This window comes from Acartia tonsa, chromosome 9 (genome assembly GCF_053477335.1).
Source record: "Acartia tonsa isolate MP-2025a chromosome 9, ASM5347733v1, whole genome shotgun sequence".
Lineage (NCBI taxonomy): Eukaryota > Metazoa > Arthropoda > Copepoda > Calanoida > Acartiidae > Acartia > Acartia tonsa.
This window is the reverse complement of record NC_137268.1, coordinates 51,068,283-51,090,945: the sequence shown is the minus strand read 5'-3', so window position 1 is coordinate 51,090,945 and position 22,663 is coordinate 51,068,283. Positions and strand designations below refer to the sequence as shown.

At 30.6% G+C, this 22,663-nt stretch overlaps 1 protein-coding gene across 3 annotated transcripts in view; it reads left to right on the top strand.

Annotated features, from left to right (window-relative positions):
* The first annotated feature begins 406 nt into the window (after nt 1-406).
* Nucleotides 407-22,663, top strand: part of LOC145329146 (paladin-like) — a 52,661-nt gene continuing 30,404 nt past the window's right edge. For 2 of the 3 annotated variants that reach the window (XM_080173200.1, XM_080173201.1), the window contains exons 1-7: nt 407-494; nt 4,793-4,864; nt 5,622-5,736; nt 6,519-6,626; nt 15,454-15,585; nt 16,842-16,913; nt 18,407-18,553. In XM_080173200.1, the coding sequence (XP_080029326.1) occupies nt 4,794-4,864; nt 5,622-5,736; nt 6,519-6,626; nt 15,454-15,585; nt 16,842-16,913; nt 18,407-18,553 (645 nt within the window). In that variant the 5' untranslated portion in view covers nt 407-494; nt 4,793. Of the gene's footprint in view, nt 495-4,792; nt 4,865-5,171; nt 5,216-5,621; nt 5,737-6,518; nt 6,627-15,453; nt 15,586-16,841; nt 16,914-18,406; nt 18,554-22,663 lie in introns of those variants that run through there. The other variant, XM_080173202.1, reaches the window with a different exon arrangement.

Here is a 22,663-nt window from a genome sequence, read left to right as displayed (position 1 = left end):
CTTAAAATGTATAGGTAAAGTGAAATTTGTTATTTTTGTTTATTTGGATCCAGTGCAGTTCACGGTAAAATGTTCTTGATAACGATTATCTCTAAAAATCTTTGAACTATAAAGGCTGCTAGATGTCAAACGGCCGAACATACATGTCAAGCCGTTTTCGCGCATTTATGTGCACTGCGAGATAACTGTGCATTATTGAGTAATATTTATTTCTTGCATCGTATAATAAACAGCTTTCCGCAGACATTAAAAGTACAATTATCAGATTTAAAAAGATTTTTTAGCCCCAAGATGCTTAAGGCACGGCATAAAAAACTGGTTTTAATCTTTAGTTCTACCGTTTGGCCGTTAGCATCCTTTAAAGATTATAGATTTTTTTGAGATATTCGTACCAGAAACATTTTTTCCGTGAACTGCAGTTGATCCGATTATTATTTTTGTTTCAGTGAATATACTTTTTATTGTAACTGGCAATAGTAACTAGCAAAATTAAGGTAAATTTTCGTTTAACAAGGATGACACTATCCATAAAAGCGCAGCTCTGAAACGGTACGACAAAAGGACATTACGTTACGGACATTCTGGTAGTGATTATATAGTTGCTACACTTTCTAAATCGTACCTAACAACTGCAGGAATCACCATATAAGGTTTAAAATCGATAGGACAATTCTAACATGTCTAAATTAACGAAAAAATCTATCCGTCCTAGACGGACGTACGGACAGACCGACCCTAATTATAGAAAAGCTTAGTTTTTAAAACTTGCAAAGCTACTCTATATTTAACTTTGTCTGTTAGTCCTTCCGTCAGTCAGTCCGTAACGCTATTGGGGGTAAATGTGATTTTTTTCGTCTTAGTTTAATGATAGAAAGCTGAAATTTAGTGAAAATTCCTATGATATATGCGAATATAATCTAAAAATTATATTGTCCGTCTTTTTGTCGTTGTCATAAATGTAAACGTTATATGTTTAAGGTTATGTGATTTTCTTGAAATTTTGCATACTATTTCTCTTTTTTTCATTAGTTATGAGAATTGAACATCTGCTCACTATTTGTTTGTCTATTATAGGAACTTTTTGAGCTTCGCTACTTATGGATTTTGTCATCTTTATTTTTATTATTGCTGCGCTACTTATGACACAATTCAAGGAGGGGGGGGGGGGGGACATTTGAACGTAAATTTTACAAGAATTCAAAATTTTTAAAAATGATTATTTGTTGGCTGAACAACTTTTGCTGAATTTTATTTAATTTTCAATGGTTTGTTCATTAAGTTGAATGCCTTTAAAGTTTTTTTAAAATGATTAATTGTCGGTTAATTACATTTGGGGCCTTTTATAAATCTTGATTGGGTTGTACAAACTTTCATTTACACCAGTATTATGAATCTAAAGAAGTTTGGGTTAATTTTGATATAATTGAAGTTGAATATTCTTTTTTTCGGTCATTCCAGATCCAATATTTATACATACTTTGTTTTGTTTGAACATATTATAAACCTGTATTATCTCGATATCTAATTATCGATACATAATTTTCAATATTTTTCAAAAGCAAATCTTTTTTGTAATTAGGGTTATTAATTAGGCGGATTACTCATAACGTTACATGAATGTCCGTAGGTCCTTTTAAAAAATGTTGATATTAAAATGTTTGACAAAAAATTGTAAGTTATATATTTATCCTATTTATCAAATTTTTGGATTACTAATATCTATTACAACAAGGTACAATGATATAAACCTAAAAATGTAATTATGTTCTTCAATATTCTGTATTTAAGCAGTTTTGCCAAAAAAAATAATTATAATTTTGTTTAGACTTATACATTTATATACACTTATTCAGATCTCACATTCTACTGATGTTTTCACCGTTTTACTGATGTTTTCATCCTTGTTCTTATATACATATCTAAATTTGACTTTAGCATTCTTTAAATATAGCTTGGATTTAATACAATTTAATACAAATTATAGATACATTTTAACTGTTTTTTTTGTCTATTTTATGATATAAATCAAAAATATTTTTATGTCATAAACTAAATACCTAAATAGCGCGTCCGTTTAGATTGTGCTTTTATGGGAATCTTTATAGATGGCTTGGGGTATTTTAGGCCATGTTATAACAAAATTATATTACCAACCAAGCATTCAACTAACCAACAAATACTTTAGCTTTTACTAGCGTCTATATCCATATCAGAAGCTACATTGTAAAGGAGTGCCATATCGGTTCAACGGTTAGCAAGATCCTTTGGTACAAAAAGACAATTAGAGATGATTTTACATTATTTTATGGATTATAGAAAAAGAAAGTGAGTTGTTAGTTTTAAAAATGCTTATAAAAGTTAAAACTACTGGAGCCAATTAAAATGTCACAATCAGTGATTTACCGACAATATCTGTCAAATAAGGGATAAGTCAATGATCCAATGGATAGTGAATTATTCAGTAGAGTCCCAATGACGAAAAACAAAATTAAAGTAAATGGTTGATATGTTTAAACAGTGCTAGATGAAACCGTCCGATTAAGATTTAACAAAAGTACCCAAAGTTGTTAACCTAACTTGTTTGAAAAAACAAAATTTATAGTCCAATGTCCCCTCCCTCCTGTCACGTATTAATCAATCAAACTATGGCAATTCAGGGATCTAAAGGGATAAGACAATTGCCGATAAATTAATTACATCCCCAATGATGATAAAAAAATACCCGTCTATAGATTACAAATTTATGGTTGAATTTTTTTGACAATCAACTTAATGAACCAACCATCAAAATTCAAAAGTATCCAAATTTGTTTAGACACGAATAAGAGAGCGTTACTATAAAACTTTGGGGACAAGTAAAAAAACATCCCAATGTCCCCTCCCTTCCTGGGAACAATTACATTGTTTTATCTATCTATCTATATATGTGTAAAGAGTTTATCAGGGAGGAAAGGAACATTGGGCTGTAAATTACACTGGTACCAAAAATTATATAACTATGCTTTTTTATTTTTTGGCTCAAAAAATTTGTATTTAATTGTTGCTTGGTTACAAATTAGAAGTATTCAAATTTTTCAACTAATAGCTTAAATCTACTTAAATGGTAATTTTGTTTGTCATTATTTGGGATTTATATTAATTCATTCATCCATTGTCTTATCCCTTGAGATCCCTGGAATTTATTGAGTAGAAAAGATTGTGTTGGGAAAAAATAGTTTGGATACTTGTTTAAATATATATTCACTTGCACTTACAAGCATGTCAGGGACATTTTCATTACAAGTAGCGTCAGTCAATACTCATAATAAAGTAACATGATGTTTGTCTGTGTGTCTGTTTGTTTGTCTTTTTGTTTGTGCTGAAGGAACTAGCTAACCGTTGAACTGATATGGTTCTCACAAAAAAAGGGTCGTAGCCGCTAGTAGAGAAATATGTAAAGAAAGACAAAAAAAATTTGCAATACTCTTAAAATACGATCCAAGCATTTTTAAAAATGTTAATGGTATATTATTAGAATATATATTTAGAATATTATTTGTTTCAAAATTTAATAATACACATGGATGATACAGACAGCTTAAAATAAAAGACTTACTCCTAAAGAATAAGCTTTAACAATACTTTGAAATCATAACTAATAATCACAATTCCTGGCCTAACCTAAAATGATTAATTGTTACTGACAGACGGACAGACGAACAGCAGAAATGGCTTGCTGTTAAAACCCAGGGAGGAAGGGGACATTGATATTACAGTAGTTTTATAACCCTAAACGGTCAGGGCGGGGGGGGGTTGATCGCCCCCCTCCGGTTTTTTCTATCTCATTTTCTGTGTGTAAAAGATAAAGAGCCCAAACTGCGTGACTTTTTAAGTATGGTTATGACACATAACTGTGAGTTGGAATTTTTTGAAAATCTCCATCCTTGCGGGCACAGGATGCCAGCAAACCTGGCAGGGTCATCCAAAGAGCAATCTTTTTTTGACTTAAACAAAGCATTTTATCTTACCAAAATACTAAAATATCCTCTAGTAGTACTTCCTCATATCAAATACAGGTGTTCAAGTCAATTTCAGGTTCCAGGTATGATCCTGCAGGTCCTGATCATCCAGGCCTCCAGAAATCTTTAAAAGGCTCCTGTGGCCGCAATTTTTGAATTAGAGACTTCAAATTTTAAACTTAAGCTTTTTATACATGTCTACATAACGTATTAAAATTTCATAAAGATCCGACGCCGTTTTCTCGCCGACTGCCGACTACGGCGGCTGGCAGCTGCCAATTACAACTGCGGCCGCTGAAATTTATATTTTGATATTTCTTATATAAAATTTACATAAAGATAAACATTTTCTGCAAAATAAATTTCTTCTAGCTCAAAAAATAAGAAAATTACAGCCGTTTAAAATTTTTAAGTAAAAAGAGTGAAGGAAGCAAAAATTGATTTGACTTACTTAAGGTCAGAAATCATTTATCAAACAGGGGACTTGCACAAAAATTCTTATCTTCTAGCTCTAATAGGGCGTTCAATCCCCCCTCCCCCCCCCCCCCCCCCCCCCGACCGATTAAAGTGCGGCAAGGGGCCCGACTGTTAAGGGATGATTACATTTTTTGTTTGTTATCTTAACTACTTTGGGGAGTTTAATTAAATTTTAATTAATTCATTCATTAATTTAAGTGTTCAAACGTTACAACCACTAATTGTAATCTATTGGGGATGTACATCAATTTATCGGCCATTGTCAAATCCCGTTAGACCAGTGATTGAAACCCATGATATTTTATCTTTTTATTTAGAATGGATTTGTCAAAGTGTGTTGTAAAGTTGGACCACAGTGTTGGGGAACCAGTAGATATGCCTAATTTCAGGTAGATAGATAGATAGTAGGTTGATGGATAAATAGATAGATAGATAGATAGATAGGTAGATATTGTAAAGTTGGACCACAGCGTTGGTGAGCCAGTGGATATGCCTAATTTCAGGTAGATAGATAGATAGATATTTATTGTAAAGTTGGACCACAGTGTTGGGGAACCAGTGGATATGCCTAATTTCAGGTAGATCGATAGATAGATAGATAGATATTGTAAAGTTGGACCACAGTGTTGGGGATCCAGTGGATATGCCTAATTTCAGGTAGATATATAGATAGATAGATAGATAGATATTGTAAAGTTGGACCACAGTGTTGGGGAACAAGTGGATATGCCTAATTTCAGGTAGACAGATAGATAGATATTAGTCAAAGTGTGTTATAAAGTTGGGGTTCCCAATGGGTTCCCAAAAATGATTATTGACATGCTTTACCTTTTGTTATACCCTATTGTTAGAAGAATCATATGATGTTTAAAATCTTTAGACATAAGTTTACAATAATAGCAGACTATTGGACTAACCCTATAGAAAAACAAAATTTCTGTAGAAAATATTTTAACATGTTTAGGTTTTTGTGAAAAAAAACATACATTTTTTACTTCTACAGTTATTTTTTAATATACTTTCTTGTCGCTTGTATGGCCCTGAGGACCTCTAAAACAGTGGTCATTAAAAAGTTTGTCTGTGTTATTTTAATTAAAAAAAAACATCAGTTTTCATAAAACTAATATTGTTTTTTTTTTTTTTTAGGCAAATCCCAGGTTTTCCAGTGTTTGGTGTCGGCCAATGTACAGAGGCAGGTTTGGATCAGTTGGCCGAGAAAATGACAAAGGATAATAAATGTATTCTCTTCATTATGAGACAGGTAAAGTATATGGAATTTAGTGGTTGAAACGTTATTGTAAAACGTTGGGTACTAGTGTAATAAACACCCCATTGTCCCCAGATTAAACAACATTATTTACTGAAGTCCCAAAAGCAGTTAAGCCAACGTTATTGTAAAACTTTGGGGACTTGTGTAATAAACACCCCATTTTTTCCTCTCTCTCTCTGTATGAGATACAACCATAGTTTAGATAGATAGGACCCCTTTCGTAGGTTGAAATTAGAGGTTGAAATGTTTGAACACTCAACTCAATAAAACAACCAATCAAAATTCACTGAAGTCCACAAAGTTGTTAAGCCAACTTTAGGGACATGTGTAATAAACAATCCATTGTCCCCTCTCTCTTTTTTTGGGGGGGGGGAGTTGGGGATGGAGGTCTATATAGAGCCCTTAACATTCCATAGGTTGTTGCCTATTGTTTTAGTGTAAGTAAAAAATCATATTTTTTTTGAACTTTTTTGCTAAAATTTTAAAATAATAATATTAAAGTAAAAACAAAGAGTAAGCACAAGCTATTTGTTACTCTACCCACGGGATGGGGACTCTGTGCCAACTTTCAATTGGGTCTTTGAATATCAGCTAATTACGTTGGAAATATAAACACAGCCAATTCATTTCAAGTCAGCAGATAGCAAATTACTAGTAGATGAAAGAGGACCCCACCACTTGGGCCAGGTTGTTGTCTGGGTTATGCATTTATACATTTATTGTGACAAAGATAAAACACAAAATAAATTAATTTCAAATAATCTTTTTTTCAGGAGCCCGTAGTGTATGTGAATGGTCAGCCCTGCGCCCCCAGAAAGAGGGAGGTCCTCCACGAGAATATCTCTTTTGGCTGCAAGCCTGACGAACTACTGACTCTTGAGGTAACACAGATTTTTTGATAAACAGTTTTCCATGGATATTAAAATGAAAAAATATAAGATTAAAACAGATTTGAGTTGCGAGTTGGCAAGATTTTTAATTTTCTTTTAATATTTGTGGAAAATTGTTTGTAATACGATGCTAGACATATTTTTTTCAGTATGGCTGAGAGCTGGTTCTAATCTAGCAGATATTAATCGGGTTTGAAGCCATACTGAAAAAAGATTTTCTTAGCAAAGCTAATCTTCAAGTTTTTAAAGTTAGTTTTCTAATTTTATTGTCCTCAATATTACTATTCATTTAAAATTTTTATTAAAATTATTACACATAAAAGTATAAAATGAAAAATGTCTTTAAAAATGCTGCTATTTTTACAAAATTAATTATCAAAATCTTTAAAAGAAAAGTTTTTGTCAAGACCAATCATAAAAAGGACCTATACATTCTAAAAAGGCTAAGAGTTTTTTTTTTTAATTTTCTCAAATTATACATTTAAACAGCACAAAAAAGTGTCATATAAAACATTTAATATCAGATAAATTTGGTAGCTAAGATTGTCCAAATTTAATTTAGTACTTTTAGTTAGATTATATAGTGTATATGAAAATAAAACAAAATACTTCATTTAGAGTATCTTTTAGGTAATATAGGCTTCATAAGAGGAATATACAACATTTTTTCCTTTTTTAAAATTTTTTTATCAAATTTATATTTACTTTTTATATTCCTCCTTAAATAGTAAAATAGTTAGCTTAAAAGATATATTTTTAATGTAAACTAAATGGATTTTTGTATAGGATAAATTTTTTGGCATAATTTTTTTCTAAATACTAAAATCCATTTTTAAAATAAATAATTTTGCAACAAAAACACTTGTTTTGTAATTTAGGCCACAGAGGTGAGACACACTTATATAAAGTATATAGACCCACATGTATGCATACATATAAGGGGTTAGATTAGTAAGTATGGGCATGCAACAAATATCCTGATTAGGTAGTTGTCTATAGTGCATTAGCAAAATTGGGATAGATGTCACTGTTTTAGGCCTACCTGTTCTCTTGACGTCAGAAAATACCCTATACCTCATCTCTTTTCTTTGAGTTTTCATTCCCCTTTCTCTTTCCCTCCACTATGACATCAATAGAATAGGTAAGCCAAAAGCTATGACATTTATCCCCATTTTGCTAGAATACTATAGACAGCTACCTATTTTGTTTTGGTTATCTGAAAAAGATTCACCCTCTCAAAAAAAGGATCTTATTAACAATTTGCTATCAAATAAACCTTAAATTAAATCTTAAATATTTAATAAACAAATGAAAGATTGTTTATCTAATTTAAACAAATGTCAATAAGATACCTAAACTTTGTCAAAGCATGCCAGAAGTTAGTTGTCCCCTTTCAGAAGGTTTATATTGAAAATTCATAATATGAAGACTTTGGTGTTAATGAATATTAAACTTTTTTTTTGGTTGTTGTTGAACATTTAATTCATTTATTTCAGGCAAAGACAAGTTTTGATTTTAAGTAGATCAGCAATAACAAGCTAAAAGTAGCATTTTTGATGATAAAAGTTGTTTATTGCATCGTATTATAGACATATTTCTGGGGATATTAACATAAAAAAAAAACATTCAGGGCTAGCAAAACCGGTAAGGATTATGATTTCTATTTTATTATTCGTGGAAAATTGTCTGTAATATGATGCTATGTTTAAATTTTCAGTATGGCTGAGAACTGGTTATAATATAGCGGATGTTAATCGGTTATGAAGCCTTTTTGGAAAATGTTATACCTTAGTTTAATATATACAGAAAAATCTGATTTGAAAAAAATCTTTCTTAAATACTTCAATATAATATCAAGATTGAGAATGTTTTGACATATTAACAGACATACATTTATTTTTTAAGTATTGGATAGATGTATTAAAAAACTATATGGTTTTAATTTATTTATTGAGTAATTAATACTGCATGAAAGAGTTTTATTTTTAGATTTCATATACCCTCATAATTGAACATAAATAATCATTTCATTTCTTTTTTAGGTTAACAAATGCATGATCCTAATTCAAGTGTTTAACAGTGTTATTTTTAATTCTTTAATCTCTTTTTATATTATTTGATGGTATTAATTTATTTTTTAGTATTAAGTCAAATAATATCCATGTACAGGGGGGGGGGGGAGGGGGATAAGCTTATAACCCTTTCCCCACACATTAAAAACAAATCAAATAATAAAGAAACAGTAATAGTATAATAGTATTTTTCATTAAACCATAGTTTATGACTTCATTTTCTAGCTATTTTGATCTTAAGAAAATTTTATTTTGAGGGCTTCATAATGTTAGGACTTCTAATCAAAAGCCATTGAATTAAATGGTTGTTTAAAATTATATTTTGTAAACCAATAAGTATATGATATTGATCATAAGTTAGTTAAAAATTAGCAAATTTTCCATTAAAAATTATGCTTTAAAAATTGTGTATGATGAGATCATTTTTGCGCCTAGGATATTCTCGTAATTTTTGACACATTTACGTCAGGAATCTAAAGGGATAAGACAATGGCCGATAAATAGATGCACATCCCTAATGATGATACACAAAGCTACCTCTTCTGTAGATTTTTGATAGTGGTTTAAACGTTTAGATATTCAACTTAATAAACCAACCTGTCAAAAAGTCTCCAAAGATGTAGGAAAAAGTTATTATATAACTTTGGGGACTAGTGTAATAAATAGTCCAATGTCCCCTCTCTCCCTGCATTTACGTTCAGACATTTTTGTTGTAAAACTTTTGACATGATCACGTTAAATATTCCGGGATCATGTTGAATGTAAGAAGAAGGGAGGTCCAAGCTTTTATCTATTTTGAGGGGGTCAATTGAGGGGTTTTTAAAGGATTAAAGAGGGTAAAATTAGAGGTTTCTATTATTTAAAGTGGGTAAAATGAGGGGTTTCAAATAATTAAAGTGGGTAAAATGATGGGTTTCAAAGAATTAAAGGGGGTAAATGAAGAGGGGTTTCATAGTTTAAGGAGGTAAAAAACCTTACATCCCCCCCCCCCCATTGAACGTCTATGCTATATGTATTTATAAGATATAAGGCATTTTTTACCTAGATTTTAAGTAAATCAAGGTATCTTTAAGAATTCATATAAAAATTAGTGAAGATTTAGATTATTATTGGAAAAAAATACTATATAGTACAACCCAATCATGATTTTTAAAAAATATTTTAGCCAACAAATAAGATACTTTGTTCATAAAATTTGGATACAACAAAAAAAACTTTATGTATTGCACATTTTATAAAATTAACCTTTTATAAAATAGTTTATTCATGCGAAAAATTATGAAGGGGTTGTAAATTACACTGGTACCCAAAGTTTTATAACTATGTTATTTTTTTCATTTGCTTAAAAATTTTTGTACTTTTGAAATTTGATTAGTTGTTTCATATTAAATCTTGAGATTTAACTAACTGGTAAAAATCTTTTGATTTCTCATTATAAAAACTGCGAAAAGCTGTCTATAATACGATGTGTTAAATAATTATATTTCGTATTCTTTACATGATCCATACATATTGTTTGAGAATAAGGTTCTACTGACGCACTTAGGGGAAAGCATTTCTTATTGTTAAGAATATTATTTGCTTCAGAGCTGCTCTATACCTTTTAATTCTCTGGCTTGTATTGCCTATAACTGGTTTTATACCAGTAGAAATTAATAGGATTTAAAGCCATACTTTTACAGTATTAAATTAACGTTAATTATAGCATTTAATGTTTGTTTTAATTAATTTATCTATTAACAGTCAGGCCCTTTTAAAATGTTTATAACAGAAATTAAGTTCTTGGCTGTAAGAATTATTTTTTTTTTAATTTTAACATATCCAGAAACATGCTTTTCTCAAAAGTAGATTGATATGACTATTTCCTAAAATTTTAATTCACAAACCATTTAGTAATTATGGTTCTAAAATATAATTTTTTTTTGATTTTTAATTGATATATATAAATTAACTGTTTTACAATAGTCAAATTTACATTATATTGCCAAAAAATCATAGATTGTCTAAGTTACTTACTTAAGTTATAAAAGATTTTCTTCTAAGAATTAATTTTGTACTTTTACACAAAGCGAGTGTTCAGAACTCCACCCCCCCTTTTTAAAAAAATAAATTGAAAATAATTGCCTAACCCTGTGGGACTACCCAGTAACCAATAAAATCTAAATAAACTGACCCATTTACTAAACAAACATATGACCTCTCCCCCTTTTATATTAAGAAATAAAAAGGAGATTTTTCCTTATCAAGGAACTTAATGTGATAGCAAGATGTTTTTTTTTAACAAGTTGGATGGTGTATTTCATTATTACAATTAATCTAAAAAAGTTTTACAAAAAAAAAATAGAAACAGTGTTTAGTGTACAATAAAAATGGCGTCATACAATACAAATGACCAATGATAGGCCAGTATACATTTCATTTGACTAATGGTAAATTGTATACTGGCCTATCATTGGTCATTTGTATTGTATGGCGTCATTTTTCATTGGACACTATACGCTGTTTCAAAAGTTTATATTCCAAATAAATTTAAGAGAATGTCGCTTTTAATTATTTGAGGATGAGTTTTTGAATATTGCCAGGGTGTTGGGATAGGACACTGCAAGATAAATTAATCTTCCCACCAAAGTGTGAAAATCACAATTGGGTACTTTTAATTATTGAAGGATGAGTTTGTGAATATTGTCAGGGTGATGAAAGGATAGGAAATCGCAAGATAAATAAATCTTCCCCAAAAGTGTGAAAATTACTAGTCTTGATATATATTACTATTTTCTTATTCGTGTTGGACTTCTGGTACTTTTACTGAATTTCAATTGGTTGGTTCCTTCAATTAAGTTTTTAAACGTTTCAACCACTAATTGTAAACTACAAAAGGGATAATTTTGTGCATCATCATTGGGAGTGTACATCAAATTATCGGCCATTATCTAATCCCTTAAGATCCCTGAAAATGTTAGATAATTAATCACCATTCTTTGTACACAAAAGACACACAAAAACAAGGATGTCAACGTCCATAAAAGTCAAGCACTGCTAAGACAAAAACTTATCAAAAGTGTTGCCTGATATATCTATAATTGAGATCAGCATGGACGTACTTTTAGGAAAACCTGTAGAGTTGCAATGCTTAACAAAATACACTGAGTAGATTTAAGTAAAATGTATCTAGACCTAATATACTGGATGCTCATTGGTACAGTGAATCTTATCAAATAATTACATCCGTCTATTTTAAATAACAGGCGAGAAATTAAAGTTTCCCCTATACCGTATTCAACAGAAATACATTTCGAATTATAGAGTGGCTTCGCCACAAAAAATACTCGTATTATCACAAGATAAATAGTCAGAAACTCAGCTAAAAAAACGTCATTAAAACATATTTATAGTTTATTGAACTGACTGGAACACAGTAATAGTGTCTGACTGATTATGACGTAACAAAAAAAAATTAGCCAATGAGAGGCCGTTATTGACCAATGGTAAAATTTATAGTTTTACTGTGTTCAACTGACTGTAAAATTGTTTTAAAAAATATAAAGAAACATTTTGTTCATTAACAATACAAAGTTCAATTTATTTTTAACTAGTGGCTAAGCCCCTAGGGGCCCTTGAGGTGGGATTAACCCCTTCCCACTTTCGGAAGCCCCTAGTAGGTCATAATAAGTCAAATATTTATAAACCTTCCCAGGACCTATGAGAAGCTATTAGGTAAATAAGATCCATATCGGCTCAGCAGTTAGTGAGATCCTTTGGTACAAACAGACAGACACACACACACACACTTACACACACTTACACACACACACACACACACACACACACACACACACACACAGATACTGTTACTTTGATTTAAGGATTGGCCAAAATGCAATATAGTTTCTCCCCATATCTAAACCTCACCACTTTATAATACAGGATGATTGTATTAAGTTTTAAATAGTAAGGGCTATTCTTTTAGAATTTTAAATGAATCAAACTTTTATTAATATGCAAAAGATACCTAAATAGATACTTAAATTTAAAATTAACTGTAAGTCTTTAGAAAGATAGATAAAAAAGATAGCTAGCAGGATACAAAATAGATTATCCACAGGGAACAGGGACAAGACAATGGACGATAAATTGATTTACTTTCCAAATGATGATAAACAAAATTACCACTTGATAACTTAAAACCCACCAATCAAAATTCAAAATAAAAGCTTTTGAGCCAATTTTTGTGGTAATAAAACTTTGGGTACCAGTGTCATTTACATTGCAATATTCCCTCCTTCCCTGCCTGGATAATCCTTAACACATGATATGAGGAAAAATTAGTTGTTATGTTAGCAATGTAGGAAATCTGTCCAGGAAGCCAGGGAATACAGGGATAAGACAATGAATTGAAAATTAATCTTTAACATAATCTACATTTGCAATTTTTGTAGTGGTCAAAATTTACAAAGAAATCAACTCCACCCATTATAAATAAAATCAAAATAAGAGGGAGGGGTAAATATTTTTATTTATATCTTTGTTTATTACTTTAGATAATTTTAGGTTTTAATGGGTACTGGGTAGTCCTAAAGGTATATTCAGTACTTTATCCTCCACCCCCCCCCCCCCTCGAATTTATATCTTTTATACCACCTAATGAAGCTGGTAAATATTAGAGGGGAAAAAGGGTTGAAGATTTTTTTTTATCTGTTATTATCCTTTACCTTCCTGCTGCAAAGTGAAGATTCTAGAAACTGCAACTAAATAAACATTTCTGATAAAATTGTTGTTTCTATGTAATTGTGTTTATACTATGCTCAGTACTTTTAAAAGTAGTTGTCGCAATATTTAAAGATTTTTTTAATGAAATTGATCATATTTATTTATCCTGTCCTTTGTAAAACTTTTCTAAAACGGTATTGAGTACCTTTCAGTTAAGTAGATTACTATAAATCTACTTTAACTAGTTAACTAATCTCAAAATGATAAATTAAATCTTGAATAGGATACACATTACATATCTAATAAATAATTTTGATATCTTTTATAAAATAGTAGCTCCCTTTCCCTTTTGTAACATGTATTTAGCTAAAATTATAAATGTCTTCTTACTTTGGATGTTCACAGAATGGTTTTCAAAATATTTGGGTTTTGATTTAAAAAAGGTTTCTCAATCCCCAATAACAAAAAAGTGGTTTAGAATACACTGAGATCTTAAGAATGACAAATAGCCAGACAAACATTTAATTTTCTCAAGAAAATTGTAGAAGCTTCTAATGTATTTATACTAAGGGAGGGAGGGTACATTAGGCTGCTTATTATACTTGTCCCCTAATTTTCTATGGCTTAACATCTTTGGTTGGTTCATAAAGTTAAATGTCCAAAATAATTGAAATCTACAGAAGAGTTAATTTTGTGTATTATCATTTGGGATGTACATCAATCTGTCAGCCAGTGGCTTATCCCTTAAGATCCCTGATATATACTAGTAGTGTGCTGGGAGCTTTGGGAGGATACAAGAATCCCCAACGATGATACACAAAATATCCCTTATCTTACCATTCTCAACTTAATGAATCAACCAATCAAAATTTAATAAAAGCTCCCAAAGTTGTTAAGCATATAATTGAGAAAATAAAATTATAAAACTTTGGGGACTAGTGTAATAAACATCCCAATGTCCCCTCCCGCCCTGAGTTTTGGGAGGACACAAGAATGCAAATTGTTGCAAAATTTTCCCACATTTTTTGTGTTGAATCAGATGTTGTGATGCAGCAAGTAATATTTTTATCCTATCACCTCCACACCCACATACACACACACACACACACACTTACACACTCATACACACTCATATACCAGGGATCTAAAGGGATAAGATATCTGTAGATAAATAAATTACTTAATAAATCAAACAATAAAAATTCAATTTGTTTTACTGAATTTCCTTTAACTGTTTACTGCTTTCTCTGTTCTGTATTCCACTAAAATTACAGAACACAAATTATTATGGATTAGATATATATGAACTTTTGGCATATGGCCTTAAATGCTTTTTGTCAAAGCAGGAGTTATTAATTTATGATAAACTTACATCATAAAATTTGGTGCATATAAATGTGCTGAATCCTATTTATAATTTTATTATAATGGTTTTTTTTCATTTAAACATCAATGTACTATAGATATTTTTTTAATTTAATCATAAGTAAATATTATTTTTATATTCAAAAACTTCTCTGTGGAAATAAGAATAATAAAATATATAAATTTTAAATTTGATAATATATTAGTGTTAATTTTAATGCATGTGTAATAATGTATGAAAACAAATTGTACTTTTGATGATTTCTTCAACTGCATGGTATTTAGTTTATAATCCTTTTATTCTAGTGTTTACTACTCAGAGATGTAGCTTTTAGAATTGAAAATGTACATCCTCACTTACATCCACCACATAGTTAGATTCCTTACCCAGATTTTAAACCTTTTTTTCAACTTTGTAAAGTTGGGTGTAACCTTTTAGTCAAATGCTCTTATTAAATCAAACTGTTCTAAATTATGACATTTTCACATATACATACATTTGGTCACAACAAAGAACAGTGTAGTCCTATTATAACAAACTGTTCTTAATTAAGACCAAATGAAATGAAATGGCCAAAATTAAGAAAAATTTGACCTAATAAAAGCATTTGACTAAACGGATACACAAATCTTTATGGAAAATACAAAAACAAAATAACCTGTTTGTTGCCCAGGTGAAGTTTGCCACTGAGGTTGAGGCCATGATCAAGGACGGTCAGCTGGAGGTGCACAGTGACAAGGACTTCCATGAGAATCCCATGGAGAGAGAGGATATCAAGGACTCTGTCGAGGTCGCCTCAGTCAAGGTAATGAATGTATATGATACCTGGACATAGAGAAAAAAATAAAAGAGAGGAATTGAAGCAACTAGAAGACAAAAATAGGCAGTGGGCCCAGGGGCCTAATTAGCGCTGTTGCCGCGCTAAATTTTATTGCTATTCCACCACTTTTCAAATGAGAGGATTACAAAATTAATATGTAAAGTTTTAATAATTAGAATATAATATTTAAATTAAAAATAAAAAGAAAATTTTGTTATTAAATATAAAAAATACTAAAATAACAACATCTAAAAAAATATTTATTTATTTTTATTAAAAAAATTTGTGCATGAAAGATGAATCCTTTCATTTCTAAAAAGGGGGAAATTTTTTTCATAATAAACATTCAGCTGATTCTGACCGCCCACGGCTGTATGCTAAATATCGCTTGTTTTTTTATTCACATTATTATTTATAATTGACATAAAAAAAGCCCTGGACGGCTTTTGATTTTTGTCTGCTAAATTTTCTTTAAAAATTTAGGGATGGGGAAGTAGTATTTTACCATGAAAAGAGGGTGAGTATTCATCCTCTTATCCTTTTTCCTTATGTACCTGGATAGTGTGTGGCAGTAGATTTTTTTTTGGTTTGGTAATATAGTCCTCGGATATTGGTAAAGAGGGAGGGGTGGTTGTTTTATTAGCCAACTGGAAGAAATATTTTATCAGGGTATGAAAAAATCTCAGGCATATCACCAGATTCGATATTCTTTGTTAAGGTAAAGTAATTGACTTTAATTCTGTTGTTTGCATTGCACCCATATAGTAAAGGGTTCAAATCCCATTCCAAAGTATATAAAGTAATCAATACTGCATCTTCATTAACTGGGGAAAATGCCTAACCCTTTACCAATTAAAGACTTTCAAATGTCTATAATGATAGCCTCACCTAATCTGGTTTATGAAGATTTACTGGATGTTTTTTTTTAAGCTACATTTTATGTTCTAATACAAGTTTGAGTTTGAAATACAATAAAGACAATTCTTATTCCAACAAAAAACAACATAATTTGCAAATAACTTTTTTAATTTGCATAGCTTTAGAGCTTTGTTGAGACAATATTAATTGGATAAATTTCATAATCATAACCTACAGCAGTTATGCCGTCAAAACAAAGATTGTAAATCAAAATAAGGTCTAGCACTGGATGCTTTCAAGCAACAGTTATGTTTTAATACACTTCCATTAATCATATATTCACAAGTCCTAAAAAATATGGTAAAAGTTTCTTTACTTTGTAGAGCTTTGGAGCCCTGTTGAAGGACCTGAATGACAAGAGGCCAGAAATCACCACTGCCAGAATTCCATTTGTGGTAAGCTTTAGATAGATAGATAGATATATAAATAGATAGATAGAAAGATAGATATTGTTGAAGGACCTGAATGACAAGAGGCCAGAAATTACTACTGCCAGAAATCTATTTGTGGTAAGCTTCATTCTTGTTAATATAATCAAACAATAATATGAACTTTGAACAGAAATACTGAATCTGAATATTAATATTTGCTGAATATAAAATTATAATAGACAATCTATTTATGAATTATATTATAATTATGTCAACTTTCAGTGACTTTTAGTGCCTTAATAAAAAAAACACTAGCAATTATTATTAAATATTCTATGTTGTAAGATTTCGATTTTAAAACTAATTTGTTTAGCTGTTTAAAACCTAGACATCTAGAGGAAGCAGTGGGCGTATAATTTTCCACTGAATTTTAAAGACATCTAACACACACGACTATAATTAATCTTGTACACAAATATACACTCCTCCTCTTACTCTCTCTTAGTTTACACAATTTTTTTTAATTACAAAAATAAACAATTTTTCAGCTGGACCGATAAGTATAAATTTACCCAATTCTAAAAATCCTTAAAAATTGTTTTACATTTTTCAAAAAGGTTTTTTGGTAACATCAACTTGGGATAAAATAGTTATTCACTCCTAAAACCATTTAATATAGAGCAATTATTGAATCTTTGCGCAACAAAAAATATATCTTTACCCTGTCATAATATCCAAGTAAATTCTACATCCATTTATAGCATATCATATAGAGTAGAGTTGTGTAATCAAATAACTTTGAGGAAAGTTTAAACCTGTTCATTTTAGTTTTACAAACTATTTACCATTTAAGTGGTTGACTAAGTAGATTATTTGAAGATGGTTTTTTTTATGCACAGATTTTGTACTGTAAACATTCTGTACATCAAAGGTTTTCTCGAGTTTTACAAATATTCCCAAAATAGTATATCCAAAAATATAAAGTAGTAAGTTTTTTTGTCTGTAGCTTAAGCTTTGGATAACTACTAAATGAAATAAGTTCTTAACTTCAGGAAAGCTTTACATATGACAGGGGAACATTCAGGATATTTCGTTTTTTAGACCTTAGAATGGTTTTAGGCTTTTTTCTGAACGTAGCTACTAGTTTACAAAAAAGTACAAAACAAAATATAATGTAACATTTAGGAACATTATTGAAGTAGTTATTTTTACTTATCATTAATTGGATTTATAAAAAATACAGTATACTGAAATATCTTAGAAAAAAAACCACCCTCCCAAGAAAAATCTCATCTAGAAAATATTAACCTCCATCCCTTTCCCAAAATATATTTTTTTCTTTTTAAAATCAAAGTTAATGTTAATGTAGGTGGAGGTAGCTTGACTTCTAAATAAATCCTATTTCATTACAGTAAGAACACCCCCTCCCAGAGGAATGATTTTACCAGATCACCTCCAAGTTGTACCCAAAGTTTTTAATTCTTGGGTACTTTTATAATAAGCTTATTCTATTATAGGAAGAACGCCCCCTCCCGGAGGAATGCTTTGACCAGATTACCTCCAAGTTGGCCAGCGAGTCACCCAGCACCTGCCAGTGCGTGTTCTTCAGCCAGATGGGCAAGGGAAGATCCACTTTGGGTACCGTTATTGCCAGCATTGTTAAGGTATTTAAAGATAGCCAGAAAGATAGCTAGTAGGTAGCTAGGCCTAGACATCAAATTCCAGTGGGTATTATTTAGCTAGATGGGCAATGGCAGACCAACTTTGGGTACCGTTATTGCCAGCATTGTTAAGGTACTTTGGGTACTTTTAGATAGACATCAAGTTTAGTGTGTATTCTTTAGTCAAATTGGCAAGGTTAAATCCACTTTGGGTAAGTTATTGCCAGCACACACCCCACCCGAAGGCGTGTTAGGTTAGAAAAAACCCCCCGCAAAAACGGTTTACACAGGATGTACTGGGACCTTATGGTGAGTTCAGAACATGCTTTCCCTAAATTGAGTTAGTACCTTCCCATGGTAGAAAATTTTAAAATTACTTTTGGTGATCAAATTTTACTTTTATTTTTAGACCACCTTCACCTAACCTGCTTTATTGTCTTATTTTGCTTTTCATGTTTATCATGCAAATTCGCTCACATTACAGTTGAAATGACAGATATTGGAGCTTTCTAAAAAGGTCTCTAACTTTTTTCTAGCTCTAATACTTTTTGAGATATCTTATTTTAAAGTATTGTTGTAAAAACATCTTTTACACAGCAAAAAGTTGAAATAAAAAATTTGTTATTTTAGAAAAATTTTTAAGTATCTTCATGTAAATCTCTCTAATATTGCTCCAAATTGACCAAATTGGACAGTTAAGGTGCCTTAAACTATCTACATTTAATGGACAATCCAAATCCACACTTGTTAAGACTTTATAAGTCAACAGGAGCATGATGAAGTGAATTTTAAAAATGCTAAAGGAAAAAATATTTGCTGTTTATTTAAATAAATTGAAATTTAATCGACTTTAGCAAGGATTTTAAGATAAGTTATGGTGTTTAAAGTTGTCACTTTGTAATGAGAAAGCTAATAAAACACAATCATATGATATTTTGAACCAATAGAAACATATCTTAAGAAAAATAGACATAATCATTGAAAATAAACAAAAAATTTGTAAGAATTTTTAGCACTTCCAAGCAGTTTACAAATTCTAATTCTAATCTACTAATTCTAGTAATTTTTTCTAAGAATAGTTGATTGACCATTTAAATTTTTTATAACCTTATGAAACAAAATTAGTTTTTGCCACCTTAAATAAGAAATAATAGTATTTTAAAGACTTTCATGGATGATCTCATATATAATAAAAGAAACAATTTATTCTTAAGCCACATTTTTTTGTTAATTTACACTATTAGGTACTCTAAACTAATACTGAGATTTAAAAAAAAAATAAAACATAATCAATTATGAGTTTCTTGTACCTTAAAACACATTTTACATTAATAAAAATGCCTTAAAAGTGATTTATAATTAAAATTAAATTACATTTGTTTCTTTGATATTACATTTTAGCCTTCTTCTGTTGACTTATAAATTCTCAAAAAGTGTGGATTTGGATTGTCCATTGAATGTAGATAGTTTTAGGCACCTTATCTGTCCAATTTGGTCAATTTAAAGCAAAATTAGAGAGATTTACATGAAGATACTTGTAATTTTCTCTAAAATGATAATTTTTTATTTCAACTTTTTGCTGTGTAAAAGATGATTTTACAACAATACTTTGAAATAAGATATCTCAAAAAGTATTAGAGCTAGAAAAAAGTTAGAGACCTTTTTAGAAAGCTCCAATATCTGTCATTTCAACTGTAATGTGAGCGAATTTGCATGATAAACATGAAAAGCAAAATAAGACAATAAAGCAGGTTAGGTGAAGGTGGTCTAAAAATAAAAGTAAAATTTGATCACCAAAAGTAATTTTAAAATTTTCTACTATGGGAAGGTACTAACTCAATTTAGGGAAAGCATGTTCTGAACTCACCATAAGGTCCCAGTACATCCTGTGTAAACCGTTTTTGCGGGGGGTTTTTTCTAACCTAACACGCCTTCGGGTGGGGTGTGAGCATTGTTAAGGTAGTTAAAGATAGCTAGAAAGATAGATAGTAGGTAGCTAGACATAAAATTTTAGGGAAAATTCTTCAGCCAGATGGGCAAGGGTAGATTTACTTTGGGTACTGTTATTGCCAGCATTGTTAAGGTACTCTGGGTACTCCTATTAGATAGATAGAGAGATAGATAGACATCAAGTTTAGTGTGTATTCTTTAGTCAAATTGGCAAGGTTAAATCCACTTTGGGTAAGTTATTGCCAGCATTGTTAAGGTAGTTAAAGATAGCTAGAAAGATAGATAGTAGGTAGCTAGACATAAAATTTTAGGGAAAATTCTTCAGCCAGATGGGCAAGGGTAGATCTACTTTGGGTACTGTTATTGCCAGCATTGTTAAGGTACTCTGGGTACTCCTATTAGATAGATAGAGAGATAGATAGACATCAAGTTTAGTGTGTATTCTTTAGCCAAATGGGCAATTGTAGATCCACTTTGAGTACTGTTATTGCCAGCATTGTTAAGGTACTTTGGGTACTGTTATCAGATAGCTAGCATTGCCAGCATTATCAGATAGAGAGAGATAGCTAGCATTGCACGCATTATCAGATAGATAGAGAGATAGCTAGCATTGCCAGCATTATCAGATAGCTAAAGAGATAGCTATCATTGCCAGCATTATCAGATAGATAGAGAGATAGCTAGCATTACCAGCATTATCAGATAGATAGAGAGATAGCTAGCATTGCCAGCATTGTAAAGGTACCTTGGGTACTTTTATTGCCAGCATTGTTAAGGTAGCTAAGGATAGCCTAAAAGATAGCTAGATATTTAATTATATACCTTGACATCAATTGTCAGTGAGTTGGGCATTAAGATAGTCAGAAAGATAGCTAGACTTAAAATTAAACTACACTGATACCCTAAAAGTAAAGTAGATTAGTCAACTTTAGATGAAAAATTGGTAAGTGTTTTTGACATTATTGGTAATATATACTTAAGATATACTTACTTTTATACATTCAAACCCAATATATAGATAGATATATTTAGATCTATTAGATCTATTTAGATCTATTTTATGAAAAACTGTAAAAAAATTACTACGAGTATATTTTTAATATTTTAGATTTATATATTTAAATAGATATAGATTATCAAAAATCAAACCTTTCCTTTTTTTGTGGGGGGTTCGTATTTTTTATTTTTTAGATTGGTAGAAAAATAGCCTAAAACCACCCCTGCACCAAGAAATATAGTCCATAAAAATAGAGCCCTGTCGGTTCAGCCAACGGTTACCAAGATCTTAATCTTCAGATGGACAGACAGGCACTGTTCTACTTTGTATTATAAATGTATACATAAATTGTTTAAGTTATTATAACTTGAAAATAGATCTCAGAAGAGAGTATTTAAACTCTGAATCTTCTAGAATAGATAAACCAATTTAGAATTTGAAAGTTTAAAAGTTTGAAAATGTATGATTCAATATTCATGAAATCTACCCCAAACTTTAACAATTTTAGGGTTGAGATTTGAAATATATTTTTTTTGTATTAAATAATGATTTAGCAAGATGAATTATATCCATAAGAGGTTTAGTAATAATTTGATACTTAATATGCAGGCAAATTTAGTAAATGTAATTTGATTTAAAGATCCTTTTCCTTATGCCTGACCCCTGTGGGGTTGCTACCCTTCAACTTTACCCAATTTTACCTAAAGTAATAGAAAGTGCCTTAACTTTCTAGTAATGTTAATCTGTCTAATCTTTATTAAAACAAAATTTCGGCATAACCCTAACTTTTGAAACAGTCTTTCCCTTTTAACCTCAAGTGCTTAACCCTTACAGATCGGGGGGGGGGGTCATATTGACCCCCCCCTCTAGTTTTTTCAATGTCATTTTTTTGTAGGTAAGATGGAGAGCTGTGACTTCATGACTTTTTAAGTTTAGTAATTATGCGTCGGCAAGAGTTGATTTTATTAGGATATCTGGTCTGTGTCGGTCGTGGTGTCCGGTCAAAGTCGGTTGGGTAGCACCAAAATTTAAAAAAATTCTAAATACTTTTGTGTATAAGGTAGAAACCTATATTTTTTTTGGTGAATACTAAGATATCAATGACCTTATGAGAAAAGTGGTGTTTTGACCGTTTGACCGCACCCTGACCGACTTTATGACCGATT